Raw genomic sequence first — 23,595 nt, forward strand, 5'->3', positions numbered from 1 at the left:
TTTAAGAACAATATATTTATTTTCCGGTAACATAGCCAATTCCTGTTACACTTGTCCAGAACCATATTGCTTGACTGCGATGGGTCCGACAGATACACTCTGCCACCGTGGGTCTGTAGAGTGGACAAACGGTAAGTACAAGGCATACAGTATGGCTACCAAACCCACATTGCCCCTTGCAAATTATTAACATGCCTTTGAGGGCTTGATCACTTCCAGTCCTCGTACCACAATTTGAGTCACAGCAGCCACACACTTGGTCAGATTCATCGGCAGACACCCACCTGTCAGAGAAACAAAGTGAAATTGTCACACACAGATTTATCCCAAAGAACTTCAATAGAAAGTCCACATACCTATTAGCAGCAAATGAGCAAGCCTTTTGCTCTGCATTAGTAGGGGTGGATGCTTCAGCCACTTTCAGAACACAAGTGATGTAAACCTACAAAGAGACACTTTTGTCAGAGCATCTCATGCAACAGGTCATCTAAACTTGTATACACATTCATGCATACCAGCCCACTGTTCTCTTGCTGGAACCTGAAAGCCTCTAGTTGGAACTGCAGCTTGTCGTTTTGAGTTCGGGGCAGGAAGTGAGAGCTGGAGCCAGTGATCTTAGCGTCAACCAGACACCTGGAAAGAAATGTGTAACTTGAACACACCTTGCCATATTCCTTTAGGGTCATTACATGAAGAACTTCTTACCCATTATTCTCAATAAAGGAGTAACTGGGCACAGCATTGATGTCAGGGACTCCTGTAGCCACACAGTTGTCCACAAAAACACGGAAAGGAACGTGGTTGTACAGCCTCACTGAGGCTTCAATGTTGATGAAGTCACCCAGGAAATACTGGTGAGAAGGTCTCTCAAATCTCCAGTCATCAGTCATGAGCTTGAGAGAAAAGATCAAAAGTTCTTCTGCAAACTTAGTAGCGGCATATGGCACCCAAGAGGGCATTAAGGCATTGCTGCTCACATCATGGATTCTGTAAATGGAGGCAGTAACACCATCTGTACATATGATAAATAAGCATATCTATAATCCAAATAAATTTAACAATTACCTTGGATAATGACACTCAATACCAACCATTGCGCTAGGGCTTCTAACAATCACACTACCACTTAATGCATCTTGAGGAGTGTAAGTGAGGGAGAACGTATAAATGAGCTCATTCTCAGTCACCTAAACAGAAGGATTAGCAGAGGAAACATAAGAAAACATACTAATAAACAATTACCGCTCTACAAAAGACTCACCGTTGTTTTGCTTCCACAGTCTTGCAGTTCTGATTCAAATATAATCACTTGAGCAGTATTGTCCTGGCCTACTGGAGCACAGCCTCCCAGTGTAAAACCAGAAACCATTAGTGGATGCCCGGTCCCAAAAAGGTCCTCCATTACTTCCACATACACTGAATTCTCTCCACATTGAGCTGCTACGCTGTTGATGGGGACAGGCTGCCGCAACTGAAAAGGAATTGCTGGCTGTTCAGGTTCTTCGGGTAGTTTTGGAAAACTCCATGTCAGTTTTTCTACTGGACCTTGTAAAAGCTGTTTGGACTGAACACCCACAGGATCCCGACCAGGTAATTGAGAAGGAAACCTCATTGGTGCAAGCATAGGGTTGTTGGACTTCTGGTTATTTGTTGAGCCTCCTCGCCATTGTGCATCAGAGAAGCAAACTAAGCTTATAACCACCAACTGAACTACTCCTAGCCTCAACCCCATTGTCAGCAATTTTAAGATCCTTAATGTTATGGTTTTACAATCTCTTTTTGTATGGTGGTTAGAACCAGATGGCTCCTCCTCTCTAACATCAGCATAACGTTTCCTTGCACTTATTAACTTACAGGCTCACGTGACAGGTGAAAATCTTTATCTCTTAATGAACTTGAGGAAATTGTGGGAGTGTGGTGTTTGTGTGGAAATGCAAATTGGAAAGCCAGGATGAACATTGAGGGAAAATAGCAGAGCAGCACATGTAAATGATTACAGTGAACAAAAAGCACATTTCTAAGAGCAAGCTCATCAGTCAAGGCAAATAATTTCCAACAAGCTAAACGGCAGCTTATTTTAATACGTTTGATAAATGAAAATGAAAATGGAAATAGAGAAGGTATATGGTTAAATCCAGAGTGGTGAAGCCACCTTAATTTGCAAATAAACAAAAATGAAAGATTATAAAGAGTCAAGATTTGTAAACCTTCAATTTAATGATAGGGTTCAGGCATGTAGTATTTGGAGTGTTCATGTTTATGGTTGGTTCATTTGAAAGAAAATGGAAAGATAGATCAAGGGATAACCCAGAAATGCTAAAAGCTTAACATACAGCTAGCTTTTTACTGAATCAATGATGTCTCTTGGCAATAATTTGATAGTATTTTTATTAGTGAATGAGGTAGAGAACACTAAAATTGTGCAAATTAAAAAATGCAGGATTCTTTCAAGCTGCTGTTTCTCCAATTTTTATCCTAACTGGTATTGTTGCATTAATAATCAAAGTGGATTATAAATTGTATTTAAGAGCAAAAAGCTCCACATTGTCTGATAAGGGTTAATGATCTTCACCTATGAAATGATTATGTAAGTGAGTGATTGTTAACAAGTTAACAATTTGCTTTGCTGTGACTAAAGAGGCGGAGCTATCTTGATCTAACCACTATTCAAAAAGCACACGTGGCAACTCACTGCTTCAGATTTTTTTACGTTTTTGATAATGGGGCAGAAGCAGGCTGGAGTTGGTTTAGTGGTGATGCTGCTTTTATTTTGCTTGTCTGAAGCAGAATGGCGAGGAAGATCAGCTCATAATCCGAGCCCAACTATGTTAAGGCTTCAGTCACAAATGAAAGTTCCTCAGCAGAGTCAATCTGGGATGCCTCTGTTTCCCCAAAGCAACCCTATTTTGGCACCACAGAGGCTTCCTTCTCAGATTCCTATTCAGACACCTGTTGTGAGTGGTGGAAGGCCTGGTCGGGATCCTTTGGGTGTGCAGTCCAAACAGCTTTTGCAGGGTCCAATAGAAAAATTGACATGGACCTTTCCAAGACTACCAGAAGAACCGGAACAGCCAGCAATTGCATTTGATTTGCGGAAGCCTATTTCTGCTAACAGTGTAGCAGCTCAATGTGGCGAGAATTCTGTATATGTGGAAGTGATGGAGGACTTCTTTGGGACTGGGAAGCCACTAATGGCCTCTGCCTTTTCACTGGGAGGCTGTACTGCAACAGGGGAGGACCACACTGCTCAAGTGCTTATCTTTGAATCAGAACTGCATGGATGTAACAGCATGTCAACAGTGAGGATCTTAAACATTTGTTCCTGTTTATTGGTCTTCTGAAGAGTTTCTGAATGTAACCTATACTCTCTTGTTAGATGACTGAAGGTGAGCTCATCCATAAGTTCTCCCTCATCTACACTCCACAAGATGCTGGACCTATTTTACGAAGTGGTGGTGCAGTGGTTGGTATTGAGTGTCATTATCCAAGGTGAATGTTTATTTTGTTCAGATCTGACAAAATTAATCATGCACTGTAATGAGTATTACTTTTATCATATACAACAGAATGCATAATGTAAGCAGCAATGCCTTAATGCCCACTTGGGTACCATATGCCGCTACTAAAGTTGCAGAGGAACTTCTGGTGTTCTCCCTCAAGCTCATGACTGGTTAGTATAGTGCAACAATCCCCAATGTCATGTGTGAACATTGGTTAAGATCTCTTTCTTCACAGATGACTGGAGATTTGAGAGGCCTTCTCACCAGTACTTCCTGGGTGAGTTCGTGAATATTGAAGCCTCTGTGATGTCGTACAACCACGTTCCTTTCCGTGTGTTTGTGGATCACTGCATCGCTACTGCAGTCCCTGACATCAATGCTGTGCCCAGTTACTCCTTTATTGAGAATAATGGGTAAGAAGTTCTTCATGTAATGACCCTACAGCAGGGATGGGCAACTTCGGTCCTGGAGGGCCAGTGTCCTGCAGGGTTTAGATCTAACTTGTCTCGGCACATACGCCTTAAAGTTTCTAGTAAGACCTTAATTGGCTGCTTCAGGTGTTTAATTATGGTTGGAGCTAAACTCTGCAGGACACTGGCCCTCCAGGACCGAAGTTGCCCGTCCCTGCCCTACAGGAATATGGCAAGGTGTTATCAAGTTACATTTCTATCCCAGGTGTCTGGTTGATGCTAAGATCACTGGCTCCAGTTCTCGCTTCCTGCCCCGAACTCAAAACGACAAGCTGCAGTTCCAACTAGAGGCTTTCAGGTTCCAGCAAGAGAACAGTGGGCTGGTATGCATGAATGTCTATAAAAGTTTAGATGACCTGTTGCATGAGGGATGCTTTGACAAAAGCTTCTCTTTGTAGGTCTACATCACTTGTGTTCTGAAAGTGGCCGAAGCATCCACCCCCACCAACGCAGAGCAAAAGGCCCGCTCACTTGCCGCCAATAGGTATGTGGACTTTCTATTGAAGTTCTTTGGGATAATTCTGTGTGTGACAATTTTACTTTGTTTCTCTGACAGGTGGGTGTCTGCTGATGAATCGGACCAAGTGTGTGGCTGCTGTGACTCAAACTGTGGGACGAGGATTGGAAGTGATCAAGTTATTAAAGGCATGTGCAAAATTCAAAGCTTGTGTTTGTTTTCATGTGCTTTTTATTGTTCTAATTGTCAGTCTCAACAGATCTACGATCGGAAAGCGCATCCGTTGGTCCTATCAGCGTAAAGGAATATGGCTTTGGCCATTTGTAATTTTAATGATTTCATAATACCAAATAAAAGTTCCTTAATCATGATTTGAACTACTGGATATGTTTTGATAATGTGCTATTCTACATGCTGTGCATTTCCCTTCAGAAAGTGAGTTTAGTTTCCCAACTGTAATGTTGGTGTCTTCCCACCAGATGGGGGATGTTGAGCTCCCATTTTCTTCCAACTACAGAAAAGTGGTTTAAAGCAGTAGTATAGTGCAGGTATATGGAGTATACAGACTTTATTAGGTGCACAGGGTATACCCACTTCTAATTCTAAAAATTAATTAATAATATTAATTTCATAATGAACCTTATGCTGAAGTTGAGCAGCAGTGACAATACTAGCCCACTTTGGAGTGAACTAATTAATCAAAACTTCAGACGTCTTATCAGCCGCACATGCGTTGTCGCATTGTGCAGAACTTTCGGTCTCAGTTTAATGGTCTGACTAGTAACTAAACTTAACTCTGGAACAAATACCTCCTTGAAAATAAGTTTTGGTTTTCTAAAGACAAGGGGAGATTGCGATCAAGGATCATTGCCAAGGGATGTTTGGCAGCAGATCTGTGGTTAACATTTGATTTCATTGTATAGTACACATTTTCCAAAGTAATATTAGCTCTGTGGGGTCTTTTTACGCTTTAGCTATGATGTATGAACTACGGTAATCTACTTGTCATAAATATACTATACTCTAGAAGGACTCTTGTTGATTATTTGCGGAGTTTACCAGAAGTTATGTTTGTTCCACAAAAGCCATTTATGTTATTGCTGAAACCATCTATAGTCTTACATGTCACTGTTTCACTGGGTGTTCAACTTTAGTTCGGCTTGGGCCGCTTTAAAAATGAGGGTGTAAATTGAAGAGTAGGCTATACCAACTTCTCCAGGCACAACTTCACTACTGGTTTACAGTACCACTTCCTTTTCTGAGCAAAAGGTGACTCCTGAACATCTGTTTCCAATTCTGCAAGCCATCACTAACTGCATAGTGGTGACCAGCTAATGAAGACATGCTGAGGGCATTCTCTTCCTGTTTCTGTTACTTGTGGTTTAAGATAAAATAATGCCTTTTAGCCATCTATTGTAACTTGAAAGAAACATTTAATATTTTAAACTGACAACCATATCCATTTTAAGGCAAAACACTTTTCAACATTGCTGTTGTATGGAGTATATTGGTAATGGCAACACTATTTAAAGTGGACACATCATGTAAAAAAGATCAACCCCGTAACTTAGTTTTGGTAAACCATCTCTGCAAGCGTGTGAGAAAAGGCTCATTCCCCTGTGATGTCAGAAGGGGATAATACCGCACCTTAATCTGCCCTATCCAACCACAGCACTGCCGGCACAGTGCAGAGATCAGCTCATTTGCATTTAAAAGTACACGCCCATAAATGGCACATTTTTCCTCACACCTACAAAATGCCAATTTTAACATGTTATAATAAATTATCTGTGGGGTATTTTGAGCTAGAACTTAACACATACTCTGGGGACACCAAAGATTTATTTGACCTCTTAAAGTCTTGTGAAATGTACTCTTTAATGTTTCTCCAAACTGTCTCATGACTGGAGCAAGATATTTGGACAGAACATTAACACTTTGCAATACATTACATGTAAACCTTTCCAACTGTTTTCACACAAAGGCGGTTGTAGAAATTTTGGGTTTGTTTGTAACACGGTGTTGGAGAATGAACTTGGGACTCAGAGGATTGCATGCTATTATTTGTAGACTACACTTACTGCTGTTTCCTTGCTTGTATGCCATCTCATTTGGAAGTCACTTTGGATATAAAGATCTGCCAAATGAATAAATGTCATGTAAATGTAAGCTTTATTACTGGCCACTATGAATCAGGCAGAAATTGTCTGTGTAATAAAATGTAATAGTGACCACTTTTAACAAGTTTAAAATGATGTCCTTAACCTTCTATATTTTAGCCCATGTTTAAGTAAAATCAACAAAACCAACAGCTTGGTTTAAATAAACCTATGCTGCGTTGTTTTAGTCTATGGTTGGGTCAAATAGGACATTTTCTAGGTTAACTCAAATTAGCTGTTGGGTTTGTCCATATTTTACCCAACCATAGGTTGAAACACCACAGCATTTGGGTGTGTGTGTAGGCAACATGTCAAAATTATAAATAATTATTCATCACCGATCATTCCTTTATTTGCCATAGTTTGTTTGACCACCATGTTATTGTGAATGTGAAAATTCTTCATGTTCTCCCTTTGTGGTCCAATAACAGCACAAAGGGAGATAATGAGTTTTGAATGACACCAGGAAAGGTAAACATGATAAGCAAACGTATGTTTAACTATTCCTTATCATGTATTACCCTCAGAGCAAAATACACACTAGCGTCAGCCAATTATGGTTTGGTTAGGCTATACATAAATTGAACTTACCTAGTGTGTTAACTTAGAAATTACTCAGGATTTGGAGAACAATGTAAAAACAGCAAGGGTAAGTATAACACGGAAACAACATCCTTGAGGCAATACATTTTCTTTCGCAAAAGTGCCCTCAGAAAAAACTGAATGCTGAGGTGGGAGGAGAGCGCGAAGACGCTGCTAGCGTCATCCAATCCCGTGCGACATCCTGCTGAATAAAAAAGGCGTAATGAAGGGGAAAAAACGTCCGTTGAAAAGAGTGAGGTGGGGGTAAACACGTCCAGACGGCTCGGATGATCACAGCTTGCGCTGGTCCGTGTATTCGGAACTGAAGTTCATCATTTTTACGGCATATTAACAGACTCGTGCACAGTGCACATTGAGTGAACGGCACCGGGCGGCGGATCTCTCATCCTCTTTCTCTTCAGCAGGCTGATAAGGAGACACAGATGGTGAGTTTGTCCGCTTTGATTCAGCAGCAGCCAGTGAACCCAGCGACCCCCTCCGCCTCTATTGTAGTGAGGTGCAGTACGCTAGCATGGGCGCTAACAGTGGGGTATTGATTCAGAAACTTTATGGTGTTACATTGATAACACCACATATGGATTTTCTGCAGTCGAGATGCTTTTCTGTGGATGTTCATATTGGATGAATAATGTAAACGCGGCAATTCATCCCACCTTATGTCATGGGGGGCTAGTTCTTCTCAGGACTGTAACGCATCTTCTTGGAGATGCATATTTTTAGGATATATTAAGGCTGGGAAAGCATGAGTCTATTGTACAAAACGATGTTCAGGTTTTTAACACCGTGTAGCAACTCGTAATGTAATAAACTAAGCATAATGTAATACATTATTAGTGCAATGAAATGTTCATAATGTAACTTATGTAATTTAATGTAATGTGATGTAATTTTTTTTCCAAAATGTAATAAAATCTTGGAGTCTTGGACTCATAATTTAATAATTATTTTTACATTATGAGAGATGTTACATTTTACACTCACTGTACATGGCATGTATATAAAAGGCATATGTAAAAGACATTTGGTTTAAAGAATATAAAAGATTCTATAATTTGAGAACAAAAAGTTATACTGTTAAATGACAATAACAACATTTATATATATATATTTGCTATTAAAGGAGTTAAAGGAGCTGTATGTAACATTGACTAGTGGTTTAAATTGATACCGCAGTTTTAAGTTCAAAATTTTGGACATGTTATTTCCTTGCCCCCCTCTCAGCTTGCCAGACACATCAGGGGCTCAACTGACATAAGTTTGTCTGCTCATTATTACGTTTGCAATGTTTTTGTTGTCTGCGGATTACAAACCCACTCGCATGGATTTTTATAAGTCAATATGGCTTATTTCAGATGTTACATCCATTGGAGGTCACATTTGGTTGTATTTCAATTGTATTTGTTGAAATACTATACTGGGTAAATGGCCAGTGGGCATGATCACACTGACCAAAACAAAAACAGACATTCTGGACCAAAAGGCGGATTTCAAAAAGAAAGTAACTGGCTACAGCAGTTTTTCAGAGATATGGAAACGTGAACTTGCCACGTTTCCTTACTACAAAATATCCATGGATATTATTTTATTTAGTACAGTCAAATACCTACATACAGCTCCTTTAAAGCAGCCACATCTATGGTATAAAGCCGAAGTATGGTCCCCTTTTTACGCGCATGTGAGGGTCTGCTTACAATGCGCGTGAAGCAATTTTCAACATCAGACTAGTGTGCGTGAGTTTTGAACGTATGTTGCGTATGCGCATACAGGATTATGTAGGCCAGGAAATGCATTGCATTTTGTCGCAATGCGCATGCGTCGAATGTCTGTATACACATGCGTGTACGATCGCATACATGTAAAAACAGACTATACTCCGGGGCTTAAGAATGGAGGCAACTAACATTGAAATAAATATTACATTATGAACATTTATGCTACTTTATTCAATATGTAAGTTTATTACATTATGCTTAGTTATTACATTATCCCCCGGTTTCACAGACAAGGCTTGAAACTAGTCCTAGACTAAAACACATGTTTGAGCTGTCTCAATTAAAAATAACTTGCCATTGATTTGTCTGAAGATACACGCCAGTAACGTATTTTTCTAAGGCATGTATATAAAATCACCTTAATTTACATAAGGATTAGTTAGGCCTTGTCTATGAAACCAGGCCCTTGAGTTGCTACATAGTTTAGAAGGTGGAGGGGGGGTCATCTGTGTTAAAGCAGTACTTTAACTCAGAAAGTAACCATAATATAATACAGAACCCATATATTCACACGACAACGAGTTCAGCCTCGTGTTTCCTGTCAGTGTTGCCGTGCATCACCGACTCTGTTTTGCAAGACGTGTCATTCAGCCAGATGGGTTTTAAGTAATGCTGGCAGCAGATTGTTACTGTTGGGGTCCTTACGTGCTTATATCATGCTCGATTTATTAAAAGTCTTTGTGTCGCTATTCCTGCTTCCTCCTGATTATTTGCATTTACATTTAGTCATGTGTCAGACACTTTTATACAAAGTGTCTTTCAGTAGACCCGATATGTGAATGTGTATGCAAATGTTTGATATGTATACCAATGATTCCCAACCTGAGGTTGTCACGGCGACATGGTTGTTGAATATATGCACATGATGATGGAAACATGTATGTAGAATATTTTTGGTGTAAAGGTTTGGACAATCTTCTTCATGAGGAAACTGATCTGTTTTTTTTTTGCTGTAGTTGTTTGCATGGGTACACTGTGGCTAAGCAAATGGTACAAATACTGTTGATGACATTCATTAATGTTGTCTTTAGAGACATCAGTCTCTGGTGCACCGAGCGGCTCAGAGCAGACGGCTGCGACAGGCCCTCAGGGTTTCGAGATGAAACACTGCCCAGGTGATTGTGAACACAGATTATTCACGTGGAGATGACAGCCTGCGGCATAACCTGTCCAGTTGTCAGAAGTGAATGTGGAGGCACGTTGATCCAGGTGTTTCAACAAAATGTTGCAACGTGTTGGAACGTAAAATATGAAGGTCTTTGTGAATGGCTCCAAAGATGTGTAGCCAACTTAGACTATATAAAGGACAACTCTCTTTACTTCACTAATAGGCCTGTTGTTGTGAGAAATAACCATTTAGTAAGTCATGGTGATTTGACGGTTAAGTTCTCTTTCATTCTGATCATCATGGATAAAGTAGTGTGCTGTTTATCTAATCATTCAAGTCGTTTCAAGTCTACCCATAGCCTTAAGCACAGTTTTTTTTCTCCTGTGCATGCATTTGTAAACAGCCTTTTCGAACTGTTAGCTGAAAGACACAGAACAGTCCTATGCATGGTCTACTCTTTGACTTTTGACTATTCTTAGAGCTTCATTCTAATGAAATTATGCCAACAAGGACTCTGGGACAGTCGCTGCTGAGTGATAATGGATCTTTTTCTTTGCAAAAATTTTACCTTATATGGCAACAGAGAAGACATTAGGCTTTTTTATAAGCTTAAATATAACTTTCCACTGAGCACCTAGCCACAGTGCAGCACCTGATGCACTTTGTGGTATTATATGTGTTGTATATTATGATACTCGTGTTTTCCCATCATATAATTCAGGTAATAATGCATTCATTCCTTTGCTGATGTCATTAAATCCATGTTTTGTGTTAAACTCAAGCAGTTAATAGGCAGTCTTTAATCCTCTCATATAGGGGATCTGTAGAGTTAGTTTAGTTTTTGTCTGGGAGGCAAACATTTTCCTGTGTGAAAGTATGCATGTGAAATGTCCTGCAAAAGGTCAAAGGAGGAAAGGTTGGCAGTGTGTATGTTTGTACAATCCCATGTAAAATGAGCAGTGCATCTTGGTTTTATCTGTTGGGTATGGTGGTTTATCGTTTCTGATTGCAAAACACTTTTTGTAGTGATAAGATCGCTGTGTGGAAGATTCCGCTGGCTGTGTTTTGTACCATCTAGTTTCAACTTGTGTCTGAACATGTTTTGAAAGTCTTCAAAAAGGCATGTGCCTGCTTTGCTGTTTCAAGTGAGTCTTTAATGTACAAACACTAAAAACAATTGCCTGAATGGTACAGACAATATACATTTTAAGATTTAAAGTTTAGTTTTATTTAGGGCTGTGCATATTAAAGGAAAACTGTGAAATGCGGAAGCAAGCTAAAAGATGCAAATTTGTAAAAAATTATATACCAACATATGTTTAATATTTCTGGGAAAAGAAACATTACAACTTCTGAAAGTGAACAGCTATGTTTTACAGTTGCACGCATGTAAATCTCAACTAGCATCCACATGGCAGATCGTATATTATCTGCATCTGCCTAAAACTTTGACCATACATTACTTTTTTAAAGCATTAAGATTAAATCGCTTGTTTATCGCAAACCACTGTGATATGCATATCACGATATTCACATTTGCAATATTTCTGTGATTCTGATATATTGGTCTGCCTTAGTTTTATTTTCACTTATGTTTTGTTAAAACAGACAGATCGGGTTGATGTTATTCTCTTAACGGTGCACTGTGAAATGTAACACAATGCATTTTCTTTTGGTCAAAAGCTTACTTGTGAAACATTAGACTGTTCCTCTTAACCCCTGCCCACAACCTTTCTTTCTCACACATACAGTACAGACACCTTCGTTTTTTCTGCCTCAACACATTTTGTTTCACATCCGTGTATTTGCCCCAATGTCAGCTTTTGTCTGCAGCTCAAGACTTAGGTTCTTCTTTGTTAAACTTTTAAACCTTACTGTTTTCTGCATTGTCATGCTGTCAGCTCATTTTCCTTGACTACTGTCACATATTTTCCAAGAGTTAAATCAGCTCTGCCATATGAAAATAAGTGCTGTAATGGCTAGATAAGCTTTTACAACTAAGGAAAGTGGCAACAAATGTACTATGAGGCATGAAACTTGAAATTCTTGAAACATTTAAATGTTACTTAAGATCTGAACAGGTAGCTAAGATTGGCTGAGACAAACTTAAGTCTTTAATTTAAATTTATGTAAAACAGTGAGAAAAGAACTTTGTTCGTTAGATGCGGCACAAGTGACTGAACCTATTGATGCAAGTGGAGCCAACAAGTTCTGATTCCACTTGCTAGATTAATGTCTTCTGTGTTTTTGGTGCTCAAGGGCTCATTTTTCTTCGTTGTTAGTTAGAAGGAGATCAATCATAACTTGACGTTTGCAAAAATGGCCCTCCAGCATTTTTTTTATGCAAGGAGCTTAAACTGATTCAGTCAAAATGGCTGAAATTGTAATTTTTCTTTAAATTTTGGTCTTTGAATAATTTAACGAGAATTGCTATAGTTCCTAAAGAATTTAAAGTATTTTTGGGATTTTATGGAAAAGGGATCCCAGTCCAAACAGTGTTTAATATAAAATGTGTGCCGTTTGTATAGTAGGGTGACCATACCTGCCATTCTTCCCGGACGCGTCCTGTCCAGGATTTCGGTGCGTCTTTCGGAAGTCGTATTTGTTGACCGCATATCCCATTCAGTTAAACATAAGACATACAATCGTAGTTTCATTCTTACCTTAAAATTTAACGGTTGCTTTTCTGTAAAAATAATAATAATCCTCTATGACGTATGCGGTCGACAAATACGACTTCTGGAAGAGCACCGAAATCCTGGACAGGACGCGTCCGGGAAGAATGGCACATATGGTCACCCTATGTATAGTGATTTGTGTGTTCCCTACTGAAAAATCCAGCTAAGACCAGCATAAGCTGGTGAGCTGGTTTTAGCTGGTCTCCTAGCTTGGTTTTAGCTGGTGTAGCAAGCTGGTCTAGCTGTGTTTTGGTCACTATTTAAGCTGGTCTAGCTGGACTTAGCTAGTCCGGCTGGAAGACCAGCTGACCCACCAGCATGACCAGCTTTGCCAGGCTGGGTGGACCAGCTTAAACCAGCTAGTGCCACCTTAAACCAGCTACCAGCTTATGCTGGTCTTACCGTGGGTTCACACCAGTCGCGTTTGAGGGGTCAAATTTGCGTCTACCGCGCCTTGTTTGCAGCTTGTACAGTTTGAGTTTACTAGCTTCATTCGCGCGTGAAAATTCTAGTCATCGAAATTCTAGTCATCTAATGAGGCGGAATCGTGTCTACCACGCTGGACTATCCTCCTCATTTGCGCCGCGAGACCTCTAGACGCGCGTTAACGCGTCTTTACATTGACTTAACATTGAAATCACTCGCGCTTGACCCCACATCCACGGTTGGTCTGAACCGAGGGGCAACCTTCCGATCTCTCTGATGAAGCCAATACGGAAGTGACTTAAACTGCAATTAATCAACTGACTGCTTGAGACTGGCTCCAAAAGGGAGTCAATTCCCACCATGTTAAAAGTGCCCAACTTTACAGTAGAAAATAATATGTTTACAGCCTGGTACAAAATGTGTTTTTGGTCTGTATAGCTAATTTTGCCCTTCATGAGGGGGGTGCATTTTTTTGTAACTCATCCGTTTAAATTATATTAAGCCTTAATTTTCTGCATAATTAAGGGCGTGGCTACTTGATTGAGGGGTAAATGGCCACTACTGTCACTAGAACCGAGATAGGCGGGCGTGGTTTCAGCAACCAGTCACCTTACCCCACGTTCAGACAGCCAGCGACGTTATCGCTGTGTGTCGCTTGTCTCTTTCAATGAGGCGTTTCTAAATCTGCTTGTCATAAACAAACGAGTACCATTCCACGCCTGTAACTGACGAGAGAAGGGTGACGTGAACTCCACTGCTTTGTTCTCATTGGTAGTCGCTCCCGAAAGTTGCTCGACATTTGCATAAAGTCAAACTTTTCTTAACTTTCTCGCGTCGCTGGACACGCCCATACGGTCACCAACGGTCACTTTCGCTCGTGTCGCCAGAAGTCCCAGGTTTCCATTGAAATGAATGAGATCGCGTCGCTCTGCTACTGCTTGTCGTTGGCTGTCTGAATGGGGCGTCAGCTTCACCCATGTCCCGCCTCTTTACCCATTTTTGATTTTCCGCAAGTGATTCATGGTGACGCAAGGCCAAGAAGGCGACGGCAGGCCACGCCCACTTTAAGCTTCAAAAGCGATCTTCACAAACCAATGGGTGACGTCACGGACACTACGTCCATATTTTTTTATGGTCTATGGTCTGAACGCAGCTTTAGTTGGAATTTTCAGTAGGGTTTATAATAAATGCTCCAGCATTAATATTTTAGTGCTCATCAACTGTATTCCTTTAATTATTCCCTAAACCAATTTAATATACATGTTGTTTGTCTTTAAAGTTGTACTTGGTCTGCTTTTTGGTGCATCATGCTTTTAATGTGTAAGGGAAGAAGTAGGTGGGTGAAGGGTGACCCCATGAGTGATGTTAACTCCTCTCAGTCCACTGAACTCCTGCACTGACTATCTGCACCCATGGGAGCAGCTGATGGGATTTTGTTCAGCTAATGACATTTAAGAGCGTCTGCAGTCTACTACAAGAGAGCGAGAGAGAGTAATGGAGAGTAAATAGGGGTGTGTGAGGCTGTGGGAGAGAGTAAAGTACTGACCTTTGGTAACAGCAGAACATTACAAATCAAACTGATCTGACAACGTCTGAGAGGGAAAAGGGTTCAAACATGTGCAGCCCTGGGTCACGGTTTGTCTCAGTGCCCATCTGGTTCCCTATAACTTTTTAATATTGTTTAAAAATATTGTTGATTCTTATTTCTGAACCTAAAATATGATTCTTTCACAAAGTCTAGATGCACACGTTTAAATTATAAAGGTAACCTTTACTGAGCATTGGTGTATTTAAAAGCCTTTTCTAGTATATTACATTCATAACTACATTGTGTGTGTATCTTATCTCTAAAGCCGAGATTGTGTACAGCAGGGTCTTATTGCTGTATATAGACAGCTGGATAGCTGTGAATCAGTGTATAAGTCATCTAATGGCTGATTTTGAGAGTCTCTATGGAGGGTAAATTGGTCCCCAGCATCGTAAAGTGCATCAGAGCAGAGCACAGGAAGAACGTGTCATCACTCCTTCCTGCCACAGTGCAGACGGTTGGGCAGCACTGCTATCTGCATGTGTGTGTTTTTCTCCATCTTATGTACAAATAAGGCAAAAAAAGGGCAGATGGTTTCAACCGAAACAGAGTCTTCCTCGATTGCCTCGCGTGCTTCACTCACGTCTTTGTGGTTGTGTGTGTTAACACACTCACACATTTGTAGTCTTGTTTTTGCCACCATTTAAACTGTGACTTATGGAGCATCTTGTTGTTTTGGGTTTAAGCAGTTTGTGATGTCATTTTGTTGCAGACAGATAATTTCGTCCTGAAATTTTCTAGTGAGATTTTTGTGTAAGGTTCTTTGCTGTAATTGTACTTGTGTAGTCACCACACACGCACTGTTTCGTGATGCTTTTCATCTTGGAAAATGGCATCCCTATGGAAATGATGTTTTGAGATATTTGTGTGTTTAGTGAGCACATGTAAATGACTGTGTCAGAACTACTCCTGTCTCTAAAACAGGAAGTGGGTTGAGGGTTGTCTTGCGCTTGGGTGTATACTGTGCCTTTATCAGATGAAGTGTAATCTTGCTCAAGTTCTCGTTTAAGTTTGTAACATTTGATATATAGTAAAATAAACCTTTTATTTATAGTACAAAGAATGACATTTATAGAGATTATGCAATAAAATGTTACAGTAGAGAAAAACACTCAAAATAACATTGTCATTTTGTAATTATTATTATTATAAATTATAATGATGAAAGATACTCGGTTTGTGCTGCCCTGTGATGAACTGGTCATCTATCTAGAGTGACCTCTGCTGTGACCCTGCACAGGATAAGTGGGTTTGGAGAATGAATGGAGGTTAATGCCTGACACTGTTGGCCATTTCAAAAAATTTACTTGTTTTTGGTTTTGGACGCTGAGAGGTTGTAATCTTATTTCAGAGCTTTGATAATGTTGTTTGTGTGAACATGTGCGAGCGTTGCACTTGATAATGGATTTAATTTGTGAAATGTGTTGCTGTCGGATCTCTCTGGTCTGATGGGCAGCACTGCTACGTGTACAGACTTTCAGAGGTGAGCAAATAAACCCGGGGAATATACACATTTGAAGGCAAGGTGATATTTTTACCTCACAATATACTGTTAATAGTTTCACACCAAAATGTTTCGTTTGCAGGTGAGAAAGATATTGAACACCATTCACAGCAAGGCTGGGAGAAAACACAACATACTATAGCATTATGTCAATACACTTATTTATTTCCATTTAACCAAAATAGAAGGTAATTGTGCCAATCATGAAGTAAAAGATCACAATACATCAATGATTTTAACAACTATACATCAAACATATACACCAAATATAGTTAAAGCGTAACTAAACCCCTGGTCAGAGCGTGACTCCACCCACTGGCAAATTGGCAATATTTGAAAAATGCAAGAAAAGTGGGCAGATCCCAACGGAGATAGAGTGGACAAACTAAGTGTGTGCTGAGATCATGACAAGGGCGTGGTGAGCTTGAACCTGCTTACGTCACGAGGCATTTTTTGGACCCAAAATCCAATAGGAAAATTCAACTGCAGTAGCCACCGTTCGACCTGTAGAGGGCAGCACTCAGACGTTTTTACACCATATATTGTAGTATTGAAACACTTTATATCCAAATATCAAAAAACTTACTAAAATCAATGAACAGCATAAAGCCCCATTCTTACAGATAATTAGCTAAAAAAACTTAGTTTAGGGTTTAGTTACGCTTTAATGGGCCACATTCATGAAACCTTCCTAAATATATGAGTAAATTCAGAGTAATTTTCATGTAAAACAAACCTTTCTGAAACCTTTTACAAATACTTTGTAAACATTATATATGTTAATACATTTCTATAAGGGGCGCACATGCACACTTACTCCCAGTTAGCATAATGCCACCTTTGCACTACAGCTACGCAAATTGAGTATCTAGGAATGCTGTAATCCTTTGGACTACATTCTCTGGTTTGACTACATTATGTTTCATAAGTGTCTGTGACATTACCCCTAGGTTTCTCTAGATCGTTTTTGAAGCCAACAGTAGGTGGTGCAGCCTGCTGGCACCATCTTGGCCGCGTGTCACCGCACATCACTCACGAATATCTGAAAATGGGTAAAGAGGCGGGATGTGGGTAAGGCTGAGGTGGCTGGTTGCTAAAACCACGCCCGCCTAGCTCGACACTAGTGACAGCAGTGGCTGTTCAACCGTCATTTAAGTGGCCACGCCCTTAATTATGCAGAAAGTTAAGGCTTAATATATTTAAACAGATGAGTTACAAAAAATTCACCCCCCTCACAGTTGTCATAAAGGGCAAACTTAGCTATAGAGACCAAAAACTATTTTTGTACCAGGCTGTAAACATATTATGTATACTATGGGAATTAACTGCCTTTTGGAGCCTGCCTCTAGCGGCCAGTCGATGAATTGCAGTTTTAGTCACTTTTCCGTATTGGCTTCATCAGAGAGATCGGAAGGTTTCCCCTCGGTTAATTTCAACTTCTCCATTGTTTAGTTGTACAAATATGATGGTTGGTCAATGTAGTGTTGTCCCGCCCCTCCTCTACTGTGATTAGACGGCTGTGTAAAAAAAGGATAGTGACGAGCTCTGCATTTTTCCCAAAGTTTACAAAATTAAAAAAGACAGGGCTAAAGAACTGGTGAAATATCATTATGATACATAGTGCATCAAAATGCAGTGTTATCAGTTTGTTTAAAAGAATACAGAACGTTTAAAAGTTTTACGCACCATTTTCACGGGAGCACGTGTAAATTTCTTTCGTACCACTAACATCCCGAAAATTTACATGAATACAAAAATTTACGTCAGAATGACTTTACGAGAAATTCACACACTAAATCATTCTGCTCGTGTTTCATGAATGAGGCCCATTATGTGCGAGGTAATATTGAGGTAATAGCAATTCACCAGGTCCCTGCTAATTCATACCAAGTCAATGTGTAAGCTGTTAAACCTGCAGATATGTCAGTTTCTAACTTTATACAGAAAACAAGGAGAAAGAAAGCTGCTGTAGTGGAGATGGAGAGACACTCTTGGCAAACCTAAGTAACCCTTAAATACAAATTTGTCTGTTCAGCATTTCACTCCATATGTGTGCTAGCTTTAAGAGTAAATCTATTAACCAGATGGTTTTTGTACTGCATTGCTATATGGCTCAATTTTGTTTGCCGGCCTTTTTAAACCTCTTCCATTCAAATTCGGACCCTGTCTTTAGCCTTTTGTTTAAAGGCCTTCTTAAATTCTTTGTTCTGGAGTTCATAACATGTAATTTTGTCGGACTGTAAATGTTGGCAGCTGTTCAGGCACACAGGTTTTTTAATTTAAGTGAGCTGTGTGTGGGACACGGGCTTGTGTTATGCAATGAATGTCATATTATAGCTTTAGACTATGTGTGTGTACACTGCCAAAATACGACCAGATGGATATGGGATATAGAAGGGTGTTGGAGGAGCGCAGAGGGAAGCTTTAGGAGTGACGTCAGATTGTTGTTAAAGAGCAGGAGTGATGGTGAACGGTGTGCAGGATTATATTTTGGTATTCACAAGGCAGTGCCTGAAATATTGTTGCCATGGGTAACCAATGTTACTATAATAACCATTGGCTTTTTTTGTTTCCAGGACAACAGGAACTCGTCTGATGATAAGCCCGTTCAACGCTCTAAGGTACATTTTCTTTCTGTACATATGCATCTGGTACTTTCTTGACTATATTCATAGCTTGTGTTTGAAAATTGACTGAACTTTTTTTTTCATCCCAGTCTTTCAGTTTCAAGACACAGAGCGAAACGTGCGCATCATGTGAAAAGACCGTGTACCCAATGGAGAAACTGGTGGCCAACAACCTCATTTTTCACAACACGTGCTTTTGCTGCAAGCACTGCAACACCAAACTCAGGTTTGAAGTTTTTTTTGCACATGCACATTGTGTCGAAAGAACAGTGAAATGTGGGTGTTGCAAATATAATGTGAGTTTAATGCAATGCCAATTTCAACATAGCCAAATTTGACCGTTTGTCAGCATAATGTAAATCTCCTTCCAGCCTCACTCTATTTATTTAATTTTTTAGTTCTTGTTTTTGTTATCTACAAGACTTTTTATGCAATATATCTTGCAACATATGGCAAAAACAGTGACTAGTTCTTCCTCTAAAGTTGTCACTATGTGAACCTTTTCAAACTCTTGTTTTGAGATAGAATGATAACAAGGAAGATATAGTTTGCTACGTTATTGAGTTTCCAAAAAACATTTCCAAAAAGCATTCTCACTTGTGTTTTTTTTTTGTACTGCAGTCTGGGATCCTACGCTGCCTTGCAGGGGGAGTTCTACTGCAAGCCGCATTTCCAGCAGCTCTTCAAGAGTAAAGGAAACTATGACGAGGGCTTCGGCCGCAAGCAGCACAAGGAGCTCTGGTCCTCCTCCAAGGATGCTGAGAGCATCACCAAGACGTCATAATCTTCAGTGATTTCCAAAGCTCAACTGTCCCCTTCTCCTAACCAATGATTACGGCCCTTTATATACTCTGCCCACGTACACGCTTACACTTATTTTGAGCACACGGTTGAGTCGGCACTCTTCATGATATCACAATCGCAGACGCCAACATTGATACTGTAGTTTATAAACTTATTTTATTTTTTGTTTAGTTTCTTCCCTGCTTAGGGATCCAGCTAGGACCAGCATAAGCTGGTGAGCTGGTTTTAACTGGTCATCTAGCTTTGTTTTAGCTGGTTTTGCTGGTGTAGCAAGCTGGTCACTTTTTAAGCTGGTCTAGCTGGAAGACCAGCTGGCCCACCAGCATGACCAGCTTTGTCAGGCTGGGAGGACCAGCTTAAACCAGCTAGTTCCACCTTAAACCAGCTACTAGCTTATGCTGGTCTTGGCTGGATTTTTCAGTAGGGTTCTCATTTTAATTACCCTTAGCTAGCATCATATTATGTTAATTTTTTTTAGTATTTCTTTTATACCTGATACTGTGGAGGTAATCCACTGTGAACGGTTAGTTGATTGTGACCAAACTCTTTTTAAATCTCCAATAGCATTATTCTTGATTTTGGCAGTACTAGTATTGGTTTGTTTGTTTTGTTGTAAGATTGGTTCTGAGATGAAATGCTTGCGTGGTTTAGATTTTACACTCAGGTAACAATTCTAGGGTGTTGCATCAAAGTGATTCTAAAATTTTGATTGTAAAAGTGTTTTTATGATTTTGTTATTTTCCTTTTACTTGTGTTACAGCAATCAATACTGATTTCAGACTATATGGCCTAACAGCTTTCATTTCCGGCTTTATTTTGCTTTGTTGGCGCAGGGTATTTTATCTGTAAATCTACAGGGTACAGTGTACTGTAATAACTCTCTTGAGTTTGTTTCATCCCATTCCCACTTTTTTGCCCTTTTCTTTTTAGATATATTTAAAAAATCATGGGGTTCATTATGAAATGTAATTTCGTAAGACACAACATTTCCTTGTGAAATTTGAGCCATTGTTATGCCCATATTCCAGTAAATGGTCATTACTTTTGGTTCTTCTGTTACTAAATGCTGAAACGGCAGCAGTCTTTTATATTTCTTTTCTGACGCCCTCTAGTGGTTTTGTATGATATTCCTTGTTGGACCCAACATCATTATGGTCTCTTAGCTTTAGTGTCTTGATGCCATCTAGTGATTTTATATGTCTGTACATCTGCTTATTTTACTCGTTTAGTCGTTTAGTTTGAGGAATGACCGCAGATAATTTCTGCCGACTGCACATTATAAGGTTTTTTGTTCTGTGTGATTTCTTGCACAGGCATTTGTACATTGGTACCACTAAGCAGAGTGAATGTACTTCGATGCACTGTACTGTACTTATATCTGCAGCATGGGACCAAGCTTGTACGACAAATTAAGATATTTACAGGGAACTAGGTCTCAGAGGAAATGACATTTTTAAGATGCTTCACGCCATTGCCTTTCCCCCCTTTCCACCCCTTCCTCTCATATATATCATGGTTTTGGCTTTTTCCTGCGGGCATCTCTGTGACAGGGTTTCGTGGGGACTTTGCGAGTACATACTTAACAGTGTGGCTCCTAAGCATTGCTCAGGAATATAGATGGATCACAATGATCCAACTGTGTAATCCTCAGTGTTTGTTGCTAAAAGCTGTTGGTCACTTGAACTTTTACGTTCAGATATTTTTCGCACTCTAAAATAGGCAAATTGTAAGTGCTCATCTGTGAAAGCTGGAGAACAGGAAGGGGGTTACTGTAAATGTAAATTTAAATGAACACTTCCACATGAGCGGTTTTATGTGCACATTTATATGTCAGCGTGAAACTGTGACTTTGCATCTCGTGATTTGTCACTGTGATCATTTTATGTGACTTTATAACCTGTGACCTTTAGTGGTTCGTGTAAAAAGAGCATTGATGTGATGTTTCTTTTAAAGATGCCTCTGTGTTTCAATTCTGTTGTGTTTTGTAGTAAGCCAATGGTAAAGACAGGTATTCTGATATGTTAAATGCCATAAGGAAGTGGTCTGTTGATAATTTTGTTACTAGTTTAGGTTTTCTGATAATGGGTTGTGAATTTGTAGTATCCTGTCTGCCTTCAAGTGCAATGGCCTTTTGTTTGTATGTTTAAGGAGATGCTATATTAGCCATTGAGAATCATCCAAATGTTTTCATCAAATTCAATGCTACAAAAGTCCCTCTGTATATATATATTTAGGATTACTGTGAAATTGATATGCATTGTGACATTTAGAGGAATTATCAGCAGGTCTTGAACAGGAATAATATTTTCGTATTAAGCCTTAATTTTAGTTTCAAACGCTTCGTGAGAACATATTTGTTGTTGTTCTTTTGGCTTCCTATTAATATTTTCTCTAGTTTTAAATTCTGCAGGTATTGAAAGTCCTCTTAACACGCTAAAGGATGCTAGTTTTTAATGATTTGGCCATATTTTCTTCTCTTTTATTCTATAAAACAAACTTTTCAATGGACGCACATCACTGTGTTTTACATCAATTTTAAATGTATTTGCACAAAAGTGTGCCAAGGTACAGATTACGCAATTCCCATGCACACACTTGGAGTCTTTTATAAACTACCAGAACAAAAAAAGTATAAAAGGTACGTTTCACTTTGCTGTTTTCTGATGGATTTGTAGTTCTTGAAATGTGTGAGTGTGTCTTTTTAAGCGTATGGATATGTAGGATTGCAAAAGATTATTTTCAAATGCAGTTTACATTGTCCTCATGCGTTGACTGAGTAGAGATCAATGCATGCAAAGTGTATTACTCCAAAACTTCATCAGCAGAACAGGTGGCCTTAAAGCAGAAGGAGGTCTTGGCTCTTTTATCCTCATCAGGTTTTATTTTTGTCTTTGTACTTTTATCGTCCCTCCAATTCAACTGCTGTTCTGCCCCTCCTCCCCATTTTATTCAGTTGCACAAATTTTCATTTTTGTACATGCTTTTTTGAGAAAATAAATAAATAAATGGTATGCTGGTGTTTCATTGGTCTTGTGTGTGTTCTTTAATCATAATGCAAGACCGTAATAATTATGTATAATAAACAAAAGTGACTTTAGTAATTGTTAGAAATGGTTTCTGGACTTATGACTTATTTGAAATCATTATGAAATCTTTGCACTGTAACTTAATTAAACTATAAAAGCTTTTTGAGTTCATTCAACTTTAGTGTTTAAAGTTGTGCGAAACCATATATATTAAAGTCCATTAAAACTATTGTTACATCAACTTTCCTTAGCAAGTCTGCTGAAAGAAGAATAAAAGGTCGGGGGGACTACCGGTCTTGGTCCAGGAATACAAATATATTTAAGTTCACTTAACTTAGTGCTTATGTGGACTGAACTTACTTTGGTGTTCATATAACTCTGAGAATGGAATGACTTCATGAATGAATTGACAAAAATATACATAAAACTGCATTGCCATGCATTTTTGTTACTGTGGAGAGAAATACAATGCGTTTAAATCTGTCCATGTTTACCAAAGCAAACACTGATCACCTAAAAAGTATCTTTACAAAAAACTATAATAATTTACAACAAAATAACATTAGTAAGACTAAAAAGAGCTAAACGCACTATCTCTTCTCAATTAACAACTATTAAGATGCCCTATCAGTTCTTATCCTTTGATAAAACGTAAAAACATTAATAATGACGTGCAAGGGATTATGGGTAAAATATTTGGAATTTTGGATTTTAAGTTCATTAAACTTAAAAGATTATGTGTAAGAATTGTGTGTTGAAAAATTTACTTTTAAATTAATAATTTTAATTATGGGTCCAAAATTAATTGTACACTCTTAAAACGAATGTGTTAAAATAATACATCTTGTGTCTAGTTAAGGACATAACATCTAG

At 39.1% G+C, this 23,595-nt stretch overlaps 3 protein-coding genes across 3 annotated transcripts; 2 read left to right on the top strand and 1 right to left on the bottom strand.

The window, feature by feature from the left end:
• LOC129436084 (zona pellucida sperm-binding protein 3) lies at window positions 1–1,823 on the bottom strand. The gene is made up of 7 exons (XM_055193976.2): window positions 1,262–1,823; window positions 1,066–1,187; window positions 706–987; window positions 516–633; window positions 357–442; window positions 196–284; window positions 1–113 (listed from the first exon to the last, which is right to left on the bottom strand). Exons 1-7 carry the CDS (start codon window positions 1,730–1,732, stop codon window positions 46–48), a joined length of 1,236 nt encoding a protein of 411 aa, XP_055049951.2. The 5' UTR covers window positions 1,733–1,823; the 3' UTR covers window positions 1–45.
• An 858-nt stretch (window positions 1,824–2,681) lies between these two features.
• LOC129436083 (zona pellucida sperm-binding protein 3) lies at window positions 2,682–4,728 on the top strand. The gene is made up of 8 exons (XM_073856648.1): window positions 2,682–3,299; window positions 3,377–3,489; window positions 3,567–3,670; window positions 3,736–3,913; window positions 4,176–4,293; window positions 4,369–4,454; window positions 4,527–4,605; window positions 4,678–4,728. The coding sequence occupies exons 1-8, from the start codon at window positions 2,721–2,723 to the stop codon at window positions 4,726–4,728; spliced, it is 1,308 nt and encodes a 435-aa protein (XP_073712749.1). The 5' UTR covers window positions 2,682–2,720.
• A 2,646-nt stretch (window positions 4,729–7,374) lies between these two features.
• Window positions 7,375–22,720, top strand: limd2 (LIM domain containing 2). Its single transcript, XM_055193977.2, has 4 exons — window positions 7,375–7,614; window positions 18,842–18,886; window positions 18,982–19,118; window positions 19,514–22,720. The coding sequence occupies exons 1-4, from the start codon at window positions 7,612–7,614 to the stop codon at window positions 19,674–19,676; spliced, it is 348 nt and encodes a 115-aa protein (XP_055049952.1). The 5' UTR covers window positions 7,375–7,611; the 3' UTR covers window positions 19,677–22,720.
• Window positions 22,721–23,595: the final 875 nt, after the last annotated feature.

Source organism: Misgurnus anguillicaudatus, chromosome 19, assembly GCF_027580225.2.
Source record: "Misgurnus anguillicaudatus chromosome 19, ASM2758022v2, whole genome shotgun sequence".
Taxonomy (NCBI): domain Eukaryota; kingdom Metazoa; phylum Chordata; class Actinopteri; order Cypriniformes; family Cobitidae; genus Misgurnus; species Misgurnus anguillicaudatus.